Source organism: Phascolarctos cinereus, unplaced genomic scaffold, assembly GCF_003287225.1.
Source record: "Phascolarctos cinereus isolate Bilbo 61053 unplaced genomic scaffold, phaCin_HiC Scaffold_1;HRSCAF=81, whole genome shotgun sequence".
NCBI lineage: Eukaryota > Metazoa > Chordata > Mammalia > Diprotodontia > Phascolarctidae > Phascolarctos > Phascolarctos cinereus.
The window spans coordinates 7,209,537-7,230,647 of NW_027555514.1; the positions used below are offsets into that span (position 1 = coordinate 7,209,537).

General features: G+C 42.2%; 1 protein-coding gene across 4 annotated transcripts in view; it reads right to left on the reverse strand.

Annotated features, from left to right (window-relative positions):
• DGKB (diacylglycerol kinase beta) overlaps nt 1-21,111 on the reverse strand; it is a 667,225-nt gene that overhangs the window by 418,079 nt on the left and 228,035 nt on the right. For all 4 annotated transcript variants that reach the window (XM_021000103.2, XM_021000102.2, XM_021000101.2 and 1 more), the window contains one exon: nt 20,623-20,739. In XM_021000103.2, coding sequence (XP_020855762.1) covers nt 20,623-20,739 — 117 coding nt within the window. The remainder of the gene's footprint in view (nt 1-20,622; nt 20,740-21,111) is intronic.

The following is a 21,111-nucleotide window of genomic DNA, read 5'->3' on the forward strand; positions in this document are numbered from 1 at the left end:
TTATTTCTCTTTCATTTGTTTTGAATTCTCTGTTTTCATTTGTGATGAGAATTTTTCTTTTCTTTTTTTTTTTTTAATCAGATTACCAGGAGACCAGCCAAGATAGTAGAGTAGGAGGAAGGAATACCACTCAGGAATAACCACAACTAATCCTAGAAAGATCAAAGAAGAAAGCTTAAGTACATGATGATAGGGAAATCAGAAGAGAAACAGCTCCCATTCAAACTTGGACCCAGAGGCAAGGGATAAGGCCTGAAACTGTGGGATGTGGTAGACCAGGAGGGCCCTCAAGTATGATAACGGAGAAAGGTGACAAAGGAGATCCCCTACAAAGCCCTGAGGCCAGGCCAGCAGCACAGAGTCCTGTGAGCAGGTCAGAGTGACACAACAGACCCCAGCATATGAGCCAGACCAATGGAATGTCTAGAAAGGATCAGGACCCATCTGAGGGCCCAGAACCAGGCTAGCCTGGAAGGAAAGTCAGTCTGAACTTGCTGAGCTTGCCCACGGCTGGAATCAATCATCTTCTGATGAAGTGTTACCCAGGGCCAAGTCTGCAGTGGTGCTGCCCAGCCCCAAACTAAGCAAACTGAGCCTGGAAAGCTCTGGAAGCGAGTGCTCAGATCCTATCTTTGATCTGACTACAGAATTCTACTGAAAAGGTGAAGATTCCTGTCTTCAGCCACCTTGGTGGCTTTTAAAGGACACAGCACTGAATAGCAAAGCATAGTAGCAGCCAGGGTTGTGCTGGAACCAAGCCGTACTGACTTGTAAGAGGTGATGGTTAAATTTCCAGTGTGTGCGTGTAAATCTTACAAACTGACAAATGCTATGAGTCTGGGTTTGACTTATTGTTGTGTTGATTTCCAGACTTAAGAAAGTGATGGAGAAATCATAATCCAAATTAAACTTGAAAGTATGTCAGTCTTTTTTTTTTTTTTACCAAGGAGAAGGTTGTTAAATATTACCAGTAAACTTCTGCGCAGAACCTCATATAAAACAGACCAGGACTATACAAGTCCACAATAGGCTTATACAGGACTGCACTGAGTAGAATCCAATCCTACCAAAGTCCTAATCCAGGAAGCAAGGCTGAAAGAATGAGTATAGAAAAGAAAACAAAAGGGTCAGGAACTATTACCATTCCTGGAATGCTCACAACACAATGCCAGAGAAAAGTGACAGGGAAAGAGCCCAAAGACAATCCTCAAGAAATCCCTGCCTTGGACACAAGATCAACTGGAATTCTAGAAGAAATGAAGCTAAAGTTTGCATGCTTAAAAAAAAAAGAGTTTAAAACAATAGCACAAATTAAGTGAGAACAACTGAAAAATGAAAGAACTGGAAAAGAAATGAGAATTTTGGATGAAACACTAGAGGGCAGAGTTTAGCACAAGAGGTACAAAACCTCCAAACAGACTCCCGCCAAATTAGAATGGATCAAAAAGAAGTTGATGATTCCATGAGATAATAAGCAATATTAAAATAAAAGAAAAATATTGAAAAAATAATATATTTTAGGCATTTCATATTTTTAAATGACCTGGAAAACAGATGAAAGATAATTCATTTAATCATTAAATATTTGAAAGCCATGACAAAAAAAGGAGGGGGGAATGGATGTCATATTTCAAGAAATCAAGAAAGATAACTGTCCAGTCATGAAAAAGTTTAGAGCAAAAATTAAATTAGAAAACACTAATCTATTCTTGAAAGAAACCAAATTAAAAACTCCAGAAAAACGCCATAGTCAAAATCCTTAGCTGCCAAATAAAAATAATGTAAGCAGCCAGAAAGAAATACTTTAAATACTAAAGATTCAGAGTCAGGATCAAGAAAGATTTAGCAGCTACCAATATAAAGGAGTGGAGAGTACATAATATGCAACCCTAAAAGGCTAAATAAATAAATGAATAAGCTTAAAATTAAAAATAACTTACCCCCCAAAAAACTACTTCTTCCCCTAAAGGGGGTAAATTGGATCTTTCATGCCATGGAAGACTTCCAAGCATTCCTGATGAAAGGCCAGGATACAAACACAGAAGTAATGAAAAGCTTAGGAAAAATTGTCTGTTTGTTTCTGTTTTTTTGTTTTGTTTTGTTTTTTAACAACTGGAAAAAATTGTACAAGGATGAAGTGTTTGTATTCTAATGGGAAGGGGCAGACGGCTACCAGTGTCACCTCAGAATCTTAATTATATCAGGGTTCATAGGCAGGATCAAATAAGACAGAAGGCTCAGGAGGGATTTTGTTATGGTTTGACAACCTTAAAAGAAAGGAAAAGGAAAGGAAAAGAGATGTACTATGAAAAAAAGGGAAAGAACATGAGTAGGGGCAATAATCTCATATAATGTAGGGGGATGCAAATAGAAGTCCATGCAAACAAAGAAGGGGGAAAAGGAACAGGCATCCCTGAAGCCTCTCTTTCCAATGAACTGGACCAAAGAAAATAGAGTATACACACACACACACACACACACACACACACACACACACACACACACACACACACGCACACACAGAGAAATAGGAGAAAATAGAGGTGGAAAGAGGGAAATAAGAAACAGGATAAATTTGAGGAGACATTAGTCATAAGACAACACCTAAATATGGAGAAGGGATCACAAAGGGAAGTTTAAATGAAAAGGCCAAGGACTTATGATTGGAATCTGGTTAAGAAGAAGGAAGACATATAGGTCAGGAGAATGGAAGCTGGCTGCATGAAGCATCGGAACTTGGTGCTGAGGACACGCCTGTTACACAGGCCTCTTCATCTATATGAGGGGTTAGGGGAATAAGGAGAGGTTAAGTTATAAAGGGATAGGAGAGAAATAAACACATGATTCGTAATCATTACTGTGAACGTGAATGGGATAAACTTACTCATAAAATATATGAAGATAGCAGAATGGATTAGGAAAAGCTGAATCCAGTAAGATGCTTTTTACAAGAAACATGCTTGAAATATTTTTCACACAGAGGTGAAAAAGGACTGAGGAGGAACAAAATATTTTTGAGCTTCAGCTGAACTGAAAAAAAAAAAGTAGGGAAAGGAGCCATAACCTCAGACAAGGTAGGAGCAAAAATACAATGGAAATGAAATTTTGAAAGAAAGGTGCCTTAGAGAAGCAATTAATATCATTATTTAACATATTTGCACAAATGGCATAGCATCTAAATATTTAATGGAAAATCTAAATGAATTTCAAGAAAAAATAGATAATAAAACTCTAATATGAGGGGATCTCAATGTCCCCTTTCCGAGCTAGACAAAGTCAACAAAAATAAACCAAAAAGAAGGAAAAAAATATATGTATATGTAATACATATATAATATAATACATATTCATAATATATAAATTTATATAATTACACATATTTAGAAGTTTCATTCAATATATCTCCAGCAATAACAAGTATAATAAAAAGGAATATACCTATTTCTCAACACTGTATGGCACCTTTACAAAAAAACTGATGATGAATTAGGACAGAAAAACATCACAGATGAGAGCAGAAACACACACACATACACATACACACACATTAAATATGTTATTGAAAAATATGCATGAAATACCACAGTCCAAAAACAAGAGGATTGAAGAAAGGATGAAAAAATCCTTAGGACCAGATGGATTTACAAATTAATTTTATTAAATATTTAAAAAACAATTAATTCCAATATGATATAAAGTATTTGCAGAAATAGGAAAGGAAAGAATTCCAAGAAATACCTTCCTTTGATAGGTATATTCTCAATATCTAAAGCAGGAAAAGTCAAAATAGAAAAAAATAGGATTATAAAACAATATTCATAATAAATTTTGATGGAAAAATAAATTAAAGCATTAGCAATGAGGCTATGACAACATAAAACAAAGTCTATACACTATGACCAAGTAATATTTACATTAAGAAAGCAGAGCTAGATAAATGTGTGTGTGTGGGGGGGATTACCCATATAATTGACCATATTGATAATGAGAATAACAAAAATCATATGATTATATCAATGCAGAAAAAAAAAACCCTTTTAACAAAATATAATGTCCATTCCTGTTGGTGTGTGTGGGGGGTGAACTAAAGTAAATTGAAAAAAAAACACAACAGAAATATATAAACATGTATATAGATATAGATGTATGTGTGTGTGTTTGTGTGTGTGTGTGTGTGTGTATTAAACATTGCATGATAAATATCTAGCTAATGTCAAGGACCAGCATTATAATATAATGGTAAAATGCTAGAGGTTTTCCAATAAGATCAGTATTTAAGAAATTGGTACCCATTGACATCATTACTTTTTAAAACAGTGCTAGAAACGGTATCTATAGCAACAAGGCAAGAAAAAGAAATTGAGGGAATAAGCATGGGCAAAAAAGAAACATAATGATAGTTTTTTATATGACATGATGGTATACTTAGAAAACCCTAAAGAGTCAACTAAAATTAATAGAAGCAATTTTAAAATTATGCAAAACTTAGCAATATAAAATAAATCCACATAAATTAGTAGTATTTCTGTATATTACCAAGCAAACCCAGCAGGAAGAGAAAGAAAGAGAAACTCCATTGGAAAAACATTAGGTATAACATATCTAGGAGTCTCCAGCCAAGCAATATATACACAGGAAGACAACTAAGAAGGCTTTTTGTGGAAATTAAGATAGGCTTGAAAATTTGAGAAAATTAAGTGCCCATGGATAGACGAGATAAACTTATAAAGATGATAATTCTACCTGAATTAATTTACTAGTCCAATGCCTTACCAATCATACTGCCAAAGAATTACTTTAAAGAATTGGGGGAAAAAATGACAAAATTCACCTGGAAGAACAAAAAGTCAAGGATCTCAAGGAAAATAGTGAAAAAAAAATGAGGAAGATGAGAGACACACTTTATAACATTTAGACTATATGACAAAGTAGCAATTAGTGGAATGACTTGGTCAAGAAATAGAGGATGAGCAGTGGAACAGATCAGGCACACAACATATAGAAGAAAATTAATACAATAGCCTAGTAGTCTATAAACCCAAACACCCCTGCTACTGTGATAAGAATTCATTATTTTATTTAAAAAAAACCTGCTGGGAAAACTTTAAAGCAGTTTTCTGGTAGAAAGTAGGGTTAGGCTAATGTGTCACATTTAATGTTAAACATGAAGAATGACATCATAAACACATTAGAGGGGAGTGAAGACTAATTTTAATCTGTGAATGGGGGACAGTTCATGATTAAGTAAGTGATAGAGAGAATGTGGTATCAAGGCTTTTTTCCCCACTGGGTCATGGTTTTCAGTTAAAGCAATGATTATTAGATTTTCTCCCCTTGAACCATTTTCTGGATAGTTCTTCTTGAAAAGAGATGCATTATTTTATTTTTATTTTTTTTCCCAGATGTTGATTTAGTCCCAAGAATTCAACAAACACATTTTAAGCTTCAATTATTTGTCAGGCATTCTGTAAATCATGAGAGGTGGGGAGTACAAAGAAAGGCAAAAATGAATGTTCTTCCTTTTAAGGAGCTCACACTCTAATGATGGAAACAACATGCAAACTATGATGCACAAATCCTACACACACATATACACATATGAAACAAGATACACATACATATACATATATAAACATGAAACAGGATATATATATACATACACATATGTATATGCGTGTGTGTGAGATACACACATATACATATATAGAGAGAGACAGAGAGAGAGACAGAGATAGAGACGGAGAGAATGAGAATGAGAATACAGGATAAAATGGAGATATACACATAGCGAAGGAACAAACATTAAGGGAGATCAGAAAAAAAGTATCTTTTATTTGGTGGTATTTTATCTGAGATTAGAGAGAACCCAGGGATGCGAGAGGATGGAAATGAGTGAGGAAAGAATTCCAGCTATGGGGGAATGCCAGTGAAAGTGATGGAGCCAAGAGAGAGCTTCTTGCACTGGGAGCAGCGTGGAAGTCAGTGTTGATGGATTGTAGAGAATAACCTGTGGCATGTGAGAGGAGAGGAATGATGTGTCAGAAGACTGGAAAGGTACAAGAGTCCCATAACGAGGGGCTTAGAAAGCCAAGCAGAGGCTTAACCTGGAGAGTGGCGGTAACAGGGAGCTGCTAGACTGCTGTGTTGTTGGTATTTCCACTGCTTTTCTAATATCAGGATGACAAGGTCAGATCTGACCTTTACGAAGGCCAGTTTGATAGCTGAGTGCATGGTGGTCTAGAGTGGGGAGAGAGCTGAGGTCAGCAGGCTATTGTAGTCCAGTAGGTAAGGTCATGAGGAACTGCACCAGGGTAGTGGCTGTGTGAGAAGGGAGAAGGGGGTGTAATTCAGAGGTAATTGATTGACTTGGCAACAGATTGGATAAGAGGGCTGAGAATGAGTCAATAGTTAAGCATGATACCTATTTTGAGAGCCTGGGGCAGCTAGGTGGTATAATGACTAGGGTACCAGGGTTGCAATCAGAAAGATCTGAATTCAAATCTAGCCCCAGACACTTACTAGCTGTGAGAAAGCTGTGTGAAAAAGAAAGAGGGAGAGGATAACTGAATCCATGGGAACTGATGAGATCAAGTGAAGTAGTAAAAGAGTGTCCAGGAAAGAGCCCTATGGGAAACACAAGTTAGCGGGTGTCACCTGGATGAAGACTCAGCAAAGGAGGCATCTTCTCTCTCCTTTCCCTCTCCCTCTCCCCCTTCCGCCTCTCTCTCCTTCCCTCTCCTTCCTTCCCTCCCTCCCTCCCTCCCTCTCTCTTAATATGGTCTATTGACTTGGTGGAATTTAGCCCAGCATGCCTCCTACTGGCCTGTCATGGCTTCAGCGGAGAAATAGGGGTAATGTTGAAACGCTTACAGGCAGACCAGTGACCCCAGAGACAGGTCCAGGAGACACAAAGTGCCAAGGCAGATCCCACAGGATTTCTCCCTTTTTTATTCTCCAAATTAAACATTACTTGATTATTTTCCTGTGGAAGAAAGACAAGCAGGACCAGGATTTTAGAACGAGGTTCTTGGGCAAGTGAAGACTTTAGTAACTGCAAAATCTGCTGCCCAGATTTCTTCCTCACGTCAGTCCTGCCTGCCACCAAATATAGGGTCACAACACAAAATCCAAGGATGAGAAAGACTCATTAAAATCTGTAACTAGGACCTCTTCTTGCCAGTTTTCTAGAGAAGGCTTACGTGGCAAATCCTGTGCTCCAGAACTTTTGCATCACAAAGTCCTCATCTCTGATTTTAAGTTCAGAAACTTTGTATAGTGCCCAATCAATTCACATTCTTTGGGTCAGTGGATAGGTTGAAAGCTCAGTGGGCAGCTGGAAAGCAAGCCCAGATTCCCTTGCTGCTTCTGGGAGTGCGGAGCTGCGTCGCAGCCATTTTACTCACTGATTCTGCCACAGTGAGTAAGAAAAAAGTAGCAGGGGGTAAAATGAGACAAGGCGAAGAATCCCGCTTATCAGGGAGCACTAATTCCAGAAACAGGTATCTGAATCAATGAACAACGAAATACCAAAAGTTGCCAAGAGAAATAATTCTGATGAGAAAGAAAAAGAAAATGTGCATCCTATGTGGCTGAAAGAGGAACTCACCAACAAATTCAGCTTTTTGAGAAGATCAATCAGCTGGGAATGCTGGTAAGCGCCTCCAGTCCCTGCTGCTCCTGGGTAGTCCTGGGTCAGAGTGCTAAGCTACAGGAGGGCTAAACGCTGAGTGGGTGCTGAACAGTCTGGTGCTAATATAAATGGAACAAGTGAAAGCTTCCGTGCCAATGGGTATTGGCATCGGACCAGGAACAGCTGCTGCACTTTCAGCCTGAGAGAGTTAGAGGGAGCCAGGCTCAAAAAGAAATAAGAAAAAAAAAAGATAAAGAAGGTGTAAAGTCAAATCAATGAGTGTTTATTAAGCACCTACTATGTGTCAGGCATTGTATTAAGGAATAGGGATATAAAAAAAAGGCAAAACAAAAAAGAACAAATACTCCTTGCACTCACATCTAATGAATATGTAAACAAACATGTACAAACATTATAGACAGATACAAAGAGGTAGATAGATGATATAGATTTTGATAGACATACATACATACATACATATATATGTGTATATAGATAGATAGATAGATAGATAGATAGAGATAGAGATATATAAGCATATATGCATGCTTATAATTATACATTAAAGATAACCAGACTCAGGTTCTTAAAATCTAGCCACAGCTCAGATTCTTGAGATATGGCCCACTTGCAAAAGCAATACAAATGCTTAGATTCCTTAAGAGTCTGCCCAATATGACAGACGTTCTAATAAACCTTGTCTTTGGCTGAAAGAATGCTTAGGTGGAATTCATTCAGATAGGACCCGTGTATTGTGACTTTGGGTTCACAGCACCCCTAAACCTCTAAACTTCAACATTTTGATGGCCTGTATGGAGAAGCTGCCTAACCCCAAGTTCTTCTCTAGCCAAGACTGGAGGGTATGTAAGTCTCCCCTGCTTCTTTCTTGCCCGCAATTGGGGTCTCTCTCCAAGAACCTAGGAAGGCTTACAGGTACTTTTGGGGCAGATAGTTATGAGGCTATCTCACATTCAGCCTGATGCTCTCAGGCTGTTGGTCCAAAGGTTTGGTTTGAGGCCATGGACCTGGGTATACCTTCCACAGCATACAAGACAATGATGGATGCCCTATCCAGAAGCATATGCTCAATTCTGTCAGTTCTCTCAGTGCTAGAGAATTGGGAAAACTGCAGGTGCTTTTTGGTTCACTGAGGCTTACTTACTCCATTCCCTCTACACCCCTGGATCCTTATTCATGGAGATTACAGGGAAAAGTTAGAACAGCTAAAAACATCTTAGCAGATTCTGCAACTTTTGTGATCAATCATTAAGGAGTTTTGAAACACCTCCTGACAGCCCTGGTCATTCCCTTCTCCCATTCCCTTCCCTTCCATTGAGTCATGAAGGTACCTGTTAATCCTTCTCTTAAAAGAAGAATGTTTCACCCTCCCTGCAGTCCTCACCCCCTCTCTGAATTCATCCTCTACAGCATGGGCCCCACTAGCAATGGCCTTGGGCGCTGGGGCAATCTTTGCCTGTAAGCATCACCTAGGTTCATCACATCCTGCTCAAGGTAAAGATGCTAGCTTCTGAATTTGGGTAAGCATGTTCTTTAACAGTTGTAGTTTTAATTGTTATTCTCTGTGTAAAGTAATTTGGAAATGCATTTAACAAAAATTGAAGTCACCTGATTGGTAGGGGGTTTGTTTTAAGTTTCAAACTGGTGAACTTCTTGTATCAGTTACGTCAAGCAACCTTCCATAATTTTGTTACTGATAAAACAATTTGGCTATTGTTGATTATTGTTTCAATGTGGAAACTTGCCTAAAGAGTTTGTTTGGGTTTTGGCTTGCTGAGAATTTGCAAGTATATAGATATCTCTAATGATTGGCTTTTTATACCAGGACAAATTTAAATTTGAGATTTAAATCTTGGAAAAAATTTTCCTAAGTTGTGATTAGTGAAACTTGCTGTTTGAGGTAAAAGCTCATGGGATTTTATTTTGAGTTGTCTGATGGATCATAATAATCCATCAATAATCAATAATACACTATCTGAGAGAAATGCCCCAATCTACTCAGAGAGAATGTGATACTGGTGGGAAGTCAGCATTGCGAAAAGCTTGAGAGGAAAATTTTAGCCTCAGTCTAAGATGGGATCCTCCTGGCTCAGTTTCCCCATTATGCTCCTTTGAAAAGGCATGCTACCCACCTGGCTATTCCTGAGTCTGGCTATGAGGTGGATTTGATACTGCTTGGTGGGAAAACTGAATTATCTGAATCCAAACAGAGCTAAGGATGTTGTATCCTATCACATCTGGGCCCTGCAGTCTTTTCTGTCAGATTTGTGTCTTCTAGACTACAGGCCATTGACCTATAGTTGGTAGCAAACAGCAGATAGAAGCCAATGTCACCCCATTGTTCCCTGGATGCAGCCTGTGCTCGGTTCTAGTCAACCTCCTCTTTGGGACTGTTAAGGTTTAGGGGTTTAAGGGTGCTGGGACCCCAAAATCATGACACACCGGTCCTGCCTGAAAAAAATTTGACACAAGCCTTCTTTCAGCCAAAGACAAGGTTTATTAGAACATCTGCCATATTGGGCAGACTTTTAAGGAATGTAAGCATTTGTATTGCTAATGCAAGGGGGCCAGATTTTAAGAATCTGAGCACCTTAATGGAGACAAGATGTACATTATATACAGAAGGACTGTGGGAGAGATCTAGGAGTGGCCAAGTAGTTTGGGGTCACTGGACGAGGGATTTCAGGAAGATGTGGATGGGAGTGGCCAATAAGCTGGGGTGAACAGAATGACCTGGACCATGTGGACAAGGGTGGGAAGTGGCTTGGGGCCATAGGGAGGTAAAAAAATGGAGGGCTAGGCTAGGTTAAGGGTAACAGAGAATTGGGAGATTGGGTTTAGCTACAATGAAAAGCCACTTGATGAGATTATAGCCTAAAGGGAATGCCAGAGATTTGGCCATGTAGGAAAGTCCAGAGGTTTTCCTTTTTGGGGTCCAGACTCCATCCTCATTAGGACCCCTTTGAGGCAAGGACAGCTCTATGCCCTTTGCCAGCAGGAAGCAGTTTCAGAAGCCAAGACCTTTGCCCCTTACCCCAAAAGAATTTGGGTCCCATTTGTTTGAGGGGAAATGATGAGGATGGGATCTAGATGCCAAAATGGAAAATCCCTGGACTTTCCCACAGTGGCCAAATCTCTGGCATTTACCTAAGGCTATAATCCCATCAACTGGCCTTTCATTAATCTCCCAATTCTGTTACCTACCCTCCATTGTCTATTATCTCCCTATGGCTCCAAGCCACTTCCCACCCTTAATCCTAGCTAGGCTCCACTCTCCCTTGGCCACATAATCCTGGTCCCAGGCTTTCTGTTCACCCCAGCTGACTGGTCACTCCCATCCAGATCTTCCTGAGACCCCTCTAGTCACCCCAAACTACTTGGCCACTCCTAGATCCCTCCTGCAGTCTTTCTGTATATAATGTCCATCTTGTCTCCATTAAAATGCTCAGAATGTTAAAATCAAGCCACTGCTCAGATTCTTAAGATCTGGCCCACTTGCATTAGCGATACAAATGCTTAGATTCCTTAAGAGTCTGCCCAATTTGACAGATATTCTAATAAACCTTGTCTTTGGCTTGGGTGGGGGGGGGAAGATGACCAGCAGAAGGAAGAGACTAGCAGTAAGGAGGAGCAAGCAAGAATTTTATGGAAGCCAAAGAAACCAAGAAATGAGGATGAGGAGGGAAAGAATTCCAGGCATGGGGTACAGCTAAAGAAAATGGCCAGAGTCAGGGAGTGTCAGAGCTGAAAGTCTGTGGACAGGACTAAAATATAAAAGAACAGAGGGTCAAACAGGACTTTACATTCAACCATATAGATAATAAGGGGTCACTGGAGTTTACTGAATGAGGGGGAATGACGTGGTCAGACCTGCATTTTAGGAAAATCACTTTGGTGGCTGAAGATACTGAGGCAGGCAGACTCACCAGCAACTACTGCAATTAGAGGCGATAAAGGCCTGAAGCAGGGTGGGGTTATGGCAGAGGAGAAGGGGGCATATTTGAGAGATGTTAGGAAAGTAAGACTCATAAGGACTTGACAACTAATTGGATATGGAGGGAATGTGAAGTCAATGAAGACAATAGGTTGGATTCTGAGAGACTCCTGGGATGGTGGGCTTTTCAACAGTAAGAGGAAATTTACAAAGGGGGGAGAGTTGGGAGAAAAATGATGAGTTTGATTTTGGACCTACTGAGTTTAAGATATCTGCAGGACATTTATGTTGAAAAGTAATCAGTTGTGGATGCAAGATGGGAGATCAAGAAAGAGACTGAAACTGGGTGAATAGATTGTGGAATTACCTCCACAGCAATGATAATTGAATCTATGGGAGCCAGTGAGATCACTAAGGCAAAGTGGTATATCAGGAGAAAAAGGGTCTGAGAGACATTCATGACATCCATGACTAGTGATAAGACCTAGATGAAGATCCGGCCAAGGAGGAGGAGACCAGCAGTGTCATTATAATTGAGGGAAAAGAAAGAGCCAAGAAGAAGAGGGTGATTGAAAGTGTCAAAGGCTACAAAGGGTCAAGAAGAATGAGGGATGAGAAAAGGCCATTTGATTCAGCAAACAGAGGAACATTGACAGTTTTGGAGAGAGTAATTTCTGTTGAATTATAGAGTCAGAAGCCAGACTGCAGAGAGTTATGAAGGCGGTGAGAAGAACGGAGGTGGAAGCACTGATTGTAGAAGGCCCTCTTAAGGCATTTAACCATGAAAGAGAAGAGAGACTAAGGACAACAGCTTGTAGACAGAGGTGGATCAAGGGAAGGTTTTTTGAGGAGTGCTGAGGACACAGAATGGTTTGTGGAAGGATGGAAGCAGCCAATGGACAAGGAGAGACCTAAGACTAAGGAGAGTGTAAGAATTCTAGAGGATTCTTTAATGTCAAATTCTAAACAGCAGCAAGATCACCAGTCAGGGCTGTTGTTGAGGGGACCTTAGATTAGTTAGAGGTTGGACCTGATGTCCTACAAATGGTCATCAGAGTTGGCACAAGAAGTTTTTGGTTCTCTTCTTCAGCATTCTTCAAGCACAGACGGAATCTCTACCTGTCAGGTAGGTTAGAATAGAGATAGTTTTTGTGTTTGTGTTGGACTAGAGAGTGCTGAGGTCACTCGTGATTCTTGTACTCTGTAAGTCTTTGATAAGAAAGGAAATTTTATGAGATGATTTAGATGCAAAGATAAGCAGAAGAGTATCAGGAAAAAGAAAGCTAGGATCGTGAAGGGCCTTGAGTTCATGTTATATGATCTAAAGGGCGGGGGGTAAAGAAGGTTCAGAGTGAACGTAAAAACTGCCTTCAAGTGAGAGCAAGGCTGGAATGTAATATAGATATCAGGATGGCTCTGTTTGGTCCCAGAGGATGGAACTAGGGATGATGGCTAGAAGATTCAAAGAAGTCAACAGAGACCTGGTCAAGGAAAAACAAACAAACAAACAAGCAAAACGAAAACAAAAGCTCCTTTCTGATAACGAGAGACCTCTGACAGTGGAGTTGGCTACCCTAAAAAGTCCTGGGTTCTTCCTCCTTGCAAGCCTTTGAGTGAAGCCCGGAAGATCCTTCATCAGTGTGTCATGGTGAGAGTAAGAGCTAATAACAATAATTAATGTTCTATAGCTCCTCAGGTTTGCAAAATTCTCTGTGCACATTATCTCATTTGACCTCCTTTTTGAGTATCAGGTGGACAAGATGGCCACTGAGTGCCCTTTCCAGTCTAAATGTCTGTGATTCTGCAAAAGTAATAAATGAGAATAATAAAAGACAAACTTTTAATGGGACTCTGGCAAGGAGGAAAAGAGGTGAGAAAAAATGATTCCCCTAGAAAGCAGGTCACTGGCACTGAAGAAATCTAGCTGTCAGTATAGAGAACCTTTTTTACCTAAGCTTCTACAAATTCCAGCACGCTCTCTGAATTCTGGCATTTGTAAAAGCTTAAACTCTTTCCCAGCCATTTTTAACCTTTTCAAATTACTATGTGGAATTCAATATTTTAATAAAAAGAGTGTAACTTTATGGTTCTAAAGTCAGATAGAGAGCTATTACAAATGCGATTCCTGTCACCTTCAAGTCTGCAAGGGCCACACCGACTCGTTCACCCTTCAGACACAGGGTGCCTGCCTGACTAGGGCTTTGGGGTCACAGACCACAGGGTATCAGTGCCATGTGCTGTCAGAGTCTGAGGCCCATGAAACATATACTTCACTGGAGATAAATGGGAAAAGAGACTGGGTGAAGCTTGGGAATGTAGGATGAGGGGAAGACTAGGGAAGAGAAGGATACTGCGTTTGGCTTACAGGACTCTAATACAGGACACAGAAATGCCTAATGGTGATGTGATACCCTGCTTACAATGTACTTTTGCTGCCTAAATCATACCTCAATACATCATGTGAATGTATTTGTGTGCAGACATATCTTTAATAAGGTTAAGGGAAATAGTTTTTGGGGGGGAAAAAGATCTACTACTTAGGAGGCTAATTGCTGATTGGCTAATGTAGTAAATTGGGGCTGATATAGTATCAGAATCTAAGTCCTTAACTAAGTAGGGAAGGGATTGGACTGAAAGGAGACTTTCTATACTTGGTGGCAGCTCCCCCTGCATATCTGATCTCGATTTGAGTATTGTGGGGCAGTTTATCTATATACCTTTACACAGAACATCTATTTGTTATAATCTACATCTTACACAAAACCAAAAAGGAAATGAGGTGCTTCAGTAATTCGGGCCTGGGGCAGGAGATGTGGGGGAAAGGGAGGCTCCGGGTCTACCCCTTCCTTCAAGGAGTGCCGGGTCTGGCTACAGAGAAGCTGAGGGGCCCTGGTAATGCCACAGAACCATACCAGCCCACACCTTCCTCTGCCCCAGTGTACCGTGATGGTGGAGGTGACCCAGTGCAGGACGTCGCAAGCTCCCAAGATTGTACGGACAAACCAAAGACAGTGGAGGGAGAGACGGTGGGAGCAAGCCAAGGGGAGCACGCAACTAGTGCTGACACGGGGTGTGGTACAGAAGATGTCAGAGACCAGTAAATGTTTATGAAGCACCTACTATGTGCTAAGCGCTGGCAAGACTCATTTCCTGCTCTCAAGGAGTTCACGGTCTTCTGGGAGAGACAATATGCAAGCAACTATGTACAAATAAACTATATACAGCATAACTTGTGGGAAGGGAAGGGGATTGGGGGATGGAGAATAAACATCTATATAATACCAACTATGTGTCAGATACTGTGCTCAGCACTTTTTATAGAGATTATCTCGTATGGTCCCCACAAAAACCCTGCAAGGTAGGTGCTATTTTCATTCCCATTTTCTAGCTAAGGAAACTAAGGCAAACAGATGTTAAGTGACTTGCCCAGGGTCACACAGCTGGTAAGTATCTGAAACTAGATTTGAACTCAGGCCTTCCTGACTCTAGCCCCAGTGCTCTATCCACTGAGTCACTACCTAACTGAAGATAATCAACAGAGGGAAGGCACTAGAACTAAGGGGGATTGGAAGAGGGAAACTTCCTTGAGAAGGGGGGGTTTATCTGGGCCAAATGAAGTAATCTGTGAAAAGTAGGAGGGAGAGATGAGGAGGCAGAGACTTCTAGGCATGGGGGACGAGCAGGTGAAATGCCTGATGGAGGGTCTGGTTAGAGGGACGATAAGGATGCCAGTGTCTTTGTATGACAGTGAACGCGTGTGGAAGGAAGGCGACATGGAAGGGAGGGAGAGGTACGCTAGAAAGAGCTTTGAACACCAAAGAGAGGATATAATTTCTGATCCTGAAGGTGGAGCCCCTTGAGTATGGGGGTCAGATCTGCACTTTACAAACAGCAACAGCTGAGCCAAGGTTGGACTGGAATGGGGAGAGCCTTGGGGCAGGCAGACCCACCCACAGACTATTGCAGTAGCCTAGAAATGAGGTGCTGAGGCCTTGACCTAGGGTGGAGGCAGTGTCAGAGGGCAGAAGCGAGCGAATGCAAATAAAAAAAGGTTATAAAGATACAATCACTACGACTTGGAATTAGACTGGATATGCAGGATGAGAGAGGGTAAAAATGGCACCTTGGTTGTGAGTTTGAGGAGCTGGGAGAGTTGGGGCATCAAAGAAAAGAGGGTACTCAACAGTGTCCAAAAGGTCAAGAAGGCTGAGGATTGAGAAAAGACCATTTGATCTGGCAATTAAGACATCTTTGGTGACTTTGGGGTGAATGATGAGCTCAGAAGCCAGATGGTAGAGAGTTAAGAAGAAAGTGAGAGGAAAAGAAGTGAAAGTATCCATTATAGACACTATTCTCATGACCACAAAAGGAAGGCTATGTATTCAATGAAAGCTAAATGCTTTCCAACGGAGTTTTTTTGAAGACGGGGAAGAGTGGGCAGGCTTGGAAGTAGCAGAAAGGGAGAGATTGAAGATAAATAAAAGAGTAGGAATTATTGAGAATGTCAGTCAGCTGGGGAAACTGGGATGGGATAGGATTTCTAGTGTGTGTGAGGGGTTTTCCTTAGCAAGGAGAAGGGCACATCATTGTAGGATATGAATAAAGGTGGAGATAAGTAGAAGGCATCTGGGAGATGTGAGCTGAGGAGGGGAGAAGAAAAAGCTCTTGGGAAATGGCCTCAGTTTGTTTTTCTGTAAACTACAAGACAAAGTTCTCAGCCAAGAAGGTGGGAGGAAGGGGAGCCATGGGAACTTTGAGGAAGGATGAGCACGGTGGGAAAAGCCACTGTGGAGAGTTCATTGGGGAGGTATAAAATGTTTGTCTTGCTTCAGGGAGGGAGATGACATACATCATGTGTGTAGTGGGCCCATTCAGCATGACTGTAATTTCCTCCAGATCCATTCAGCATCAGGAGGAGTGAAACAAGTACATGGTGAGAGTACCCAAGGCATAATCAGTAATATGATTAGGGGGAGAGGGTTTGAAGAGGAGAGTGTTGACCGAAACCAGCTCAGCAAGGGGTCAGGATGGGGAGGCAAGAAGAGTCCACGGCAGTGAAGGGGTGATGGTCTGGGACAGAACTAGGGCTTGGAGGTGCTGAAAGCCCTGCTGAGGACCAAACCATTTCAGCTGCAGGCAGAGGGAGAGGTAGAGAGACAGATCGTTATTAGATAAGGAGATTTCAGAGTTTCTGAATAAAGAAGCGGAGCATTTGGGGGTGATGGAAAGACCAAGAACACCACCACACCTATGTGCAGCTGAGTTGGGGTCGAGCAGCTCATCAAGGGAAATGAGTAAGCTGAAGATCTGGGAGGGGAGGGGATCGGAGGCAGCAGCAAGGTATACACTGAGGTGCCCTAGAATGGGGGCAGGGGTAGGAGGAGAGGGAAAGAAGATGATTGGGCACACAGTCCTGGAGGCTGGCAGACAAAAGCTATCAGAATCCCGACTGAGTGGTTGATATGGATTGAATGAACCTCCAAGGAGTGATGGTGATGATGATGATGTAAAGATTGCAACAATGAAAGGAAACAGACATTAATTGAGTGCTTATTATGTGATGCAATCACATGTAATCCTCACAAACAACTCTGGGAGGTAGGTGCTATTGTGAACTCCATTTTACAGTTGAGTAAAATGAGGCAGACAGGTTAAGTGACTTGCCCAAGGTCACCCAGCTAATAAGTGTCTAAGTCTGGATTTGAATTCAGGTCTTGAAGGACAGGTCACATTTAGAAAGGCAGGGGAAGGAGGAAGAACGTTTACAGTGGAGGGAACAATGTGGCCAGAGCCGAGAGATGGGAACGAAGCCAGAAAGGACTATGAGAGGAGGCCTTGCACCACTGACTTGGCTGGGAATGAGCGATCTCAAAGGCCGGTGAGCCCTCATTTTCATGTTGCTTCAACTCAAGTTGTCTGGGGAAGAGCTGGACCCAGACGCTCTCTGCTCAGCCTCCACTGAGCCTCTGTCCCCAAATCCTTTGTCCTCACTGCCTGACCAGCCCAGGGGAAAGACAGCATCAGGTATACCTGGTCCTTTGAACTGTATCCGGTTTCTTTCTCTGGTGGGCCTTCTAGGGCTATTCCTTCACCTCTCTGAGCCACGCAACTGCCCGGAACTACCATCTAACTCATAGCCAGGTTGGGTTGTGAGGGTGTTCAGGGAATAAGTTCTCCCAAAGGGAGGTCCCCTTCCCAACATCAGGGCTCCTTTCTGTATGTGCACAATGCTTGTCTACACGGTTGCCTCATTTGCCAGCAAGGCTCCGGGGTGGGAATAATAGTACAGAGAGTTCTTGGTCCACAGAGGGAATTCAGAGCATGAAGACTCCACCATGGACATTCAGCCAGCCCCAAGCAGATGCTGGATAACTATTTGTCAAGAATGCTATTGAGGAAGTGGGGGGGAGGGTCCTTGCCAGGCTCGGGTGGGAGGAGTTGGCTGTGGAGGTCCCTCCCCTTCTGGTGAAGTCTGGTATGAGGTTCTAGGTCTGGTATAGGTGATACCACGGTGACCTCCTCTTCCTCCTCCTGGGAATTTTCAGTGATCAATCTCTCTTCTTCTCTGTAGGGGCCATGGCCAAATCTGGAGGCTCGTTCAGAGGTGTAGATGGGGTCAGGGTACAGAAGCCAAAGATTTGGACAAGAATGCTAAAGGGAAGGGGGGAGAAGAGCTTGAACACCAATGACTAGGCTTGGCAAGAGGACGAGAAGCTAGATGTTAAGGGTTGTTAAGGGGTCCCCTGAACTTGTCTTTTTGAGTTGCCATATTTTCCAGAAACACTGGACGCAGTCCACGCAGGCGGCCCTGAATGTATCAAGGCTGAAGCCCCCAGCCCCCAGCTGACATAATTTGCTGTTGCACCCCAAGCTGGACTCCCTGTGTGTCCCTGGGTCTGTGCCAGGCTGGAATAATGCTTGTGCAGTTGGGGTCCTTTGCAGATAAGTGGACCCTCCATCTTCCTAGTCTAGCAGTTCCCAAGGGAAAAGAATGGGGCTTTTGCCATTGCTTTACTCCTCCCCTTTCCCTCCTGGGCCATGCCCCTTCCTGTTTTCTCCTCTTCCTCCTGTTATGCTGTCTTAAATATGCAGACTTCTGTAAGGACTGAGAACCCTTTGGGTTCCATATGCATGTTCATCTCTCTTGAAATAAACAAGGAAGGGAAAAAAAGGCATCATCAGAGAACTGACCAGGAAAATACCATGGCATGGATACCAAGGGAGGAGAGGGCTTCAGCAGGGGCTTTCTGGTCAATGATATCAAGACCTTTGACAGGAAGCTCTGTGAGGGCTGGAACCATGGCTTATATCATGCATTTCTCTCTCCCTAACCAGAAGAGTGCTTTACATACAATAAGAATTTAACACTTTCTTAAATGACCCCCCATTAAATAGGGAGCTCTTTGAGGGCAGAGCCTGACATTTGTCTTTCTCTGTATCCCCAGTGTTTAACACAGTGCTGGACACATAGTAGGTGCTTAATCAAAGCTTGTTGACCGAATGACTAGACAGAAGGTGCTCTTTCTATAAAGAATGAGTTTTGCAGTGATAGTGAAGGCAAAATCACTGAGGGACAAGGGGTGAGTGAGAATGAAAGTCAAGCCTTTAGTGCTGACATCATTAGCATTATAGCCCCTGGCAAATTAAGCTCAAATTTCAATTTACCAAATCAAAATGCATGCTTCCAAAAATAATAATTAAATCATCAAACTAAAGAGACTCCACAGAGCACAGTGGCTAGCAGGAGGGAGCTGTATTCAGTTAGATTCTGGCCTGGAATCTCATCTGTGACATATCCTAATTTAGTGAGACCCCTTAGAGAAGATTTTGGACCTCCCAGAGACTCAGTTTTCTCATCTATAAAATGTGGACAGTAGCAGCTTGAATACCTTCATAATATATGTAAAGTATTATGTATATATTTTGTAATGTGCTATATAAATATCAGCTAATTTTATTTTCTTCCTCTCTCTCCTCATACAGCAACAGGGGCAGGCCCCTAAAAGGTCAGAAGTAAAAACAATATAATTCCAAAGATGAGGGTGGCTACAGGATAGGAGGAATCAGAGGTGAGGAATCAGAGATAAAAAGATAGAGCCATTCGAAAGGTCATAAAAAAGAAATTCCAAAGTTCCAAAGTATTATCTCTTCTTCAAAATCAGGATGAATACCAAAACCAACAACCACATTTGTATCTTTGTGTTAGCAATTCCCTCTTAATCACCCGTAATTGAGAATAATAAAAAGCCTGTTTTTTTTTACAATAATTTGAGGATAATTCCAAGTATAAACATAACTGGGAATTGAGTAATAGTTTAAAATGTGTGAAGAAAATATATTTATCTTTAAAACACACTTCATTGCATTCTAAAATGTATGTCATGGTGTGCTGTTCCCATTATCCTTTGTGTGTGTCTAGCAAATCTCTGAGAATCCACACCCCACCCCCTGCCCACACCACCCTCAGAGCCATATCTGTGTTGACTTAGCTGAGACGGTTCCCTCTATTGTTTTCTCTTCACAATAATGGGACCAAAGCCCCCTTTAGGCTTGGGACAGATGCCAGCCCGCCAACCACACACGTACAGAGAAGCCATGGGAGCGATATTACTCAGAAAACCTGTCTACACTGACTTCTGTCAACAACAAAGACTCAAATACATTTGGAGAGCTACGTGTGAAACCTGTGGGGGCCGAGAGAGCGGCTGTTCCAGGAAGTGAAGCTTGAAGCCAACTTGGATCAGCTTTTGCACAGAGAAGTGGCCTTTCGGGCCTCAGGAAGTTTGGCCTACCTGTTCCCCGGGAGCAGCTCCAATGCAGCTCCACCATGTTCAGGAATCAATTTGCTCAACCATAAAATGAGGGGACCTCAGAGGAGCCTCACACCACTCAACCCTTCACCTGCCCTCACTCATCTAGGAAATGCCCCACTGAGCAGACCCACGGGCCACCCTAGTGAGTGTTACTGCCCCACATTCTCCAGTGCCCAGGGGGCCACCAGGGCACCCGCCTGCCCACAATCGCTGTTCATTCTACTCACTGTTATCTGACACCAAACACAGTGAAGTCCAGTCAGGCCTTGGTAGCATTTGACATTTTTATGACACTTGTCACACTTGGTTGGGCAGTTACCTTCAACCCAGTAATGGTGCATGACCTGGGAAGGAACAATAGGGGCAAGAATAAGCTGATGTTGACCCAGGAATGGTGCATGACCTAGAGTCAAACAATGGGCAGGGGTTGTAAGACAGTAAGCCCCACCAGTCTTTGACCCGGTGATGGTGTGTGACCCAGGAGGGAACGAGACAGGTAGGAATCAGATGGCAAACCTTGCTTTGTCATTGGCCCAGGAATGGTGCATGGATTAGGATGGGACAGTAGGGACAAGATAGGGACAATGAACCCTGAGATTGACCCAGTAACGAGGCATGACTGAGGGTGGAACTAGATGAGCAGGAACAATACGGCAGGTGGTGCCCGGCCATCCTCAAGAAGCCAAGGCAGAGGGGCAGCTAGGTGGTGCAGTGGA